This window comes from Nannospalax galili, unplaced genomic scaffold, assembly GCF_000622305.1.
Source record: "Nannospalax galili isolate Female #2095 unplaced genomic scaffold, S.galili_v1.0 scaffold274, whole genome shotgun sequence".
In the NCBI taxonomy this organism is placed as follows: domain Eukaryota; kingdom Metazoa; phylum Chordata; class Mammalia; order Rodentia; family Spalacidae; genus Nannospalax; species Nannospalax galili.
Window position 1 is genome coordinate 2674891 of NW_008335435.1, and position 3826 is coordinate 2678716.

Genomic DNA, 3826 nt, shown 5'->3' on the forward strand with positions numbered 1-3826 from the left:
AAAAAGCCTGGCCTGGTTCATGGGGGGTATTTCTAATGAGTGAATATCAGTTCTCAGTCTCACAGAACAGGGCCACAGCCTCCAACGCCCTGCTAGCCTGCTGGTCACAGAGCCAAGAGCAAAATCCTGAGCTGTGACCATTCAACACGCTGAGCCAGGCAAACAAAGCTGCCCAAAGGCCTGGCCCGAGGGCCACCAGTTTGCAGTCCTGGTCACTGAGCACAGTGTTCCCATTTTGCTGGCGGAGAAGCTCTGACCAGGTAGTTTAAGTGGGTGGTGTAGCTCGGGTGGTGGCTGCTCCCCTATTCTTTCAGGGTCCTTCTCTGACACACGTGGACCCCAGTTCTGGGAGTCTGTTGCTCTTTTCCCCGGGTCTGAGGTTAGAGCCAGGTGTCCTTGGGAGCCGCATGCGCTACCCTAGCTGAAGAAGGATGGAAAGAGTGCAAAGCTGGTCCCGGCAAGTCCCCGAGAGCCGAGCCGGGCTCCCGCTGCCCGGAGCCCGCAGGAGACGCGCCCCCGCCCCTGCAAGTCCCGGCAGCGCTGTCAGTCTCCATTAGTGCTAACAGGCTCCAGACCAAGCGGGCTGGGCGCGGGGCTAATGCAATCGGCTCGTTACCTGGGGCGCAGGCTACATTACCAGGCAGGCCCCCGCCCGGTGCGGCCAGACCCAGCCAGCCCGCGTCCGGCCGGCCGCTCCGCTCCTGCTGCGCTCCCGGGGCGGCGCCGAGTGCCACGCGGCGGAGCCCAGTCCTGGCCCGCTGTTCCCTCGCCGCCCGCCACGTGAGTGCGCCCTGCGCGCGGGACCGGTAAGTGTGCGGCCCGGGCCGAGCATCGCCAGCCAGAGCTTCCGCGCGCTTCAGTGTCCTGCAAGGGACCTGTCGGCGGCCGGAGCTGGCCCGGGGCTGCGGCCGGATCCTGGCCCTGCACAGTCCCTGGGAAAGTTCGTCGTTGCTGTGCGCGAACTCTGCTGTTTAGGGGCGGGAGAGAGCGAGCGACCTAGGCAGAAACCGGTGGTCATCAGCCCGTCCCACAGGGCGGCCCGAGGAGGTCCCCACCTCTTAGTTGGGTCCCAGTCGAGCGCGTCACTACCTCTGTCTCCAAATTTTTCCAACACACACTCTCGGTTTTCCGGACAGCCAGAGTCCGCTCAGCGCGCGGATATTGATGATCTCGGTTCCTCTGGTGGTCTGGGTTGGCGCAAGCAGGCAGGAAGCCCTGGTGACCATCTCTTTTCCTTTCACATAAGCAGGGCAGGGCTCCGGCGCGTCCCCAGTACCTCTGAAGTCCCTCTCTCCAGCCGCACCCATGCTTCTGGCGCGAATGAACCCGCAGGTGCAGCCGGAGCTCGGCGGGGCGGACCCGGCGCCCGAGCAGCCCCTGCGGCCCTGCAAAACTGCGGATCTGCTGGTGGTGAAGGAGCGCAACGGCGTCCAGTGCCTCTTGGCGTCCCAGGACCGCGACGCGCATCCCCGGGAGACCTGGGGCAAGAAGATCGATTTCCTGCTGTCTGTGGTCGGTTTCGCCGTGGACTTGGCCAACGTGTGGCGCTTCCCATATCTCTGCTACAAGAATGGTGGTGGTGAGCGCAGGGTCTGGCTGAGGCTTTCGACTCGGGAGGTTGCCTGTCTCTTAGCGGCGGCAGAGGAGGGACAGGGACAAGGATGGGAAGAGAATCAGAAGACACGCGGGCAAGCTTAGGGTGCAGGAAAGTGTTCTGGGCTCACAGAAATTGGATCTGAGTCCCCTGCAATAGGGAAACCTTGGACAGAGATAGGCACATGGGTGCAGGGACAAAATCCGGAGCACCTGGCTGGGTGGGGAACTCTGAGTCTTTGTTGGGCCTAAATAAATGGGAGTATAAAGTTCAGGGTGTTCTCAAAAGCACACCAGAAGCACACAAGGTGATCCCAAATCCTGTACTTTTGGGGCAAAGACCCTGGGCCAGGTAAGAATAGAAGACTTCTTCAGTCACCCTAAGGCTACAGGGTTCAGTGCACACAGCCTTTGAAGGATCCGGCCACTAGATGTCAAAAACTGGGCAGGGCTTTGAGGCAAGAGGCCTGGGAGATTGGAGTGATATCTTCAACTTTGCAGATCCTGGCCACATGAAGGGTGGGGTGGAGAGGAGTCTGGAGATGGCAGTAGAACACTCAAGCTCTCTTGCCTTCCTTCTCCTGGGCTATCAGATTACCCAGCCACCCTGGAATGAGACCCCAGAAGTCACCTATAGGTGAAGGCACGGTAGAGCCCCATGGAAGTGGCCCTTAGCTCCTTTCTGAGGGGCTTTGAGCTTGAGGTGCCCAAGCTACCCCAGTCCCACCACCTATTTACTGAGATGAGCCTAGGGAAATGAACTTCTGGAGGAAGACACTGGTCCAACCCTGGAAACCCCTCTACCCACTCAGTCACTTCATCTGACTCAGGATTTAAGGGAGGTAGGCTGGAGGAAGAGTGAGAGTTAGAAGGGATAAAGGAAAGCCCATGACCTTGTCCCACAGGACCTAGGACTCATAGCTCTTAGTTTCCGTGTGTTCTCTGGACATTTGGTTTAGAGTAAGCAATACTAAATGTTAGTAAAAAGGGTGTGGTCATCACAGAGAGCAGGTGGTTCTGAGTCCATGATGCTGTGTATGGAAGAATCAGTCTGTCTGAGAAAGCTGACCAAGGTTTGGGTCAACAGGTGAATGGCTGTGTTTGTATTCTCCTCTCCTGATATGAGTCTGTCACTGTTAGATGATCTAAGATGAGGCAGCTGGGACAGAAGTCCTGAATGTCGGGAATGGCCGGAGGCTAGGCTGATCTCTGGGGGCCCTTGGTACGCTTTGGACTCAGCTTTCTGAATGCTGGTGGGCAGACAGAGAAAGCTAAAAAAGGGAAATACAATCTAGAGGTGAAACTTTTCCATACTTGATCGCTGTAGCACCCCAAGGGATCCTGGACAGGTTTAAGCATTCTGGCTCTTGGGGCCCAGTGGTGACAAAAAAGGTAGATTTTCTATATTTGTAGTGAACAGGGGGATGGTGAATGAAAGACAGATTGGGAGACCTTGAGACAAACTGCATGTCCTCAGTGACTGTCTGAGACTGCTTGTCCCTAGACACTAGACACTGGCATTAATCAGCATTATTTCTCTGGGTCCGCTCAGTGTGAGGCACAGTGCTAGGCCCTGCAGGGGTCACCTAAATATATGAGGCACCATTCTGCCTTTCCAGAGCTTTAATCCCAGAAGAATTCATTGTCATGCTGTGATAAGCCCTTTCCATTGTTTTATGTGCTTGTCGGAACTGAAGCATCCCAGATGGTCAACTTGACACGTGAGCTAGATCAATATTCCAGGGTTCTCACTGACACTGTGTGCATTTGGTTACTGCCATGGTGTGGAGAGAGCACCTGCTGTGTTCTGGACGATAGACTGGGTGCCTAGGGACAAGGAACAATTTTGTCATAGATTTCAATTTTGGGTTGGAATTGACTGAAAGCTCCCTCTCCTGGGTATGCTAGTCCTGCAGTGACCTATTGTGAGTTGTTCAGTAATTTGTCTTTTATGGACCTGTTTCCTAAATATGCTGGGAAACACTGAAGGTACAAACTATTGTTTCTTTAATCCCTGATGCAGCAAGGAATAGGGTAGAATATGCCGCACACAATTGTACTGAATAAATAAATTCATAAATAAATCCAAGCTATCAGTGACAGACTGCCACTTTCACAAGCCATGGCAAAAATATCATGGTAACTAAGAATGAAGCAGCAGGTGATGGGGATAGAGAGTGTGTCAGAGAGGGGAGAGAGAGAGAGAGAGAGAGAGAGAGAGAGAGAGAGAGAG

General features: G+C 55.0%; 1 protein-coding gene across 1 annotated transcript in view; it reads left to right on the plus strand.

Moving 5' to 3' along the window:
- The first annotated feature begins 993 nt into the window (after window positions 1-993).
- Window positions 994-3826, plus strand: part of Slc6a2 (solute carrier family 6 member 2) — a 41381-nt gene continuing 38548 nt past the window's right edge. The window contains exon 1 of the mRNA XM_008830089.2: window positions 994-1579. Coding sequence (XP_008828311.1) covers window positions 1306-1579 — 274 coding nt within the window. The 5' untranslated portion in view covers window positions 994-1305. The remainder of the gene's footprint in view (window positions 1580-3826) is intronic.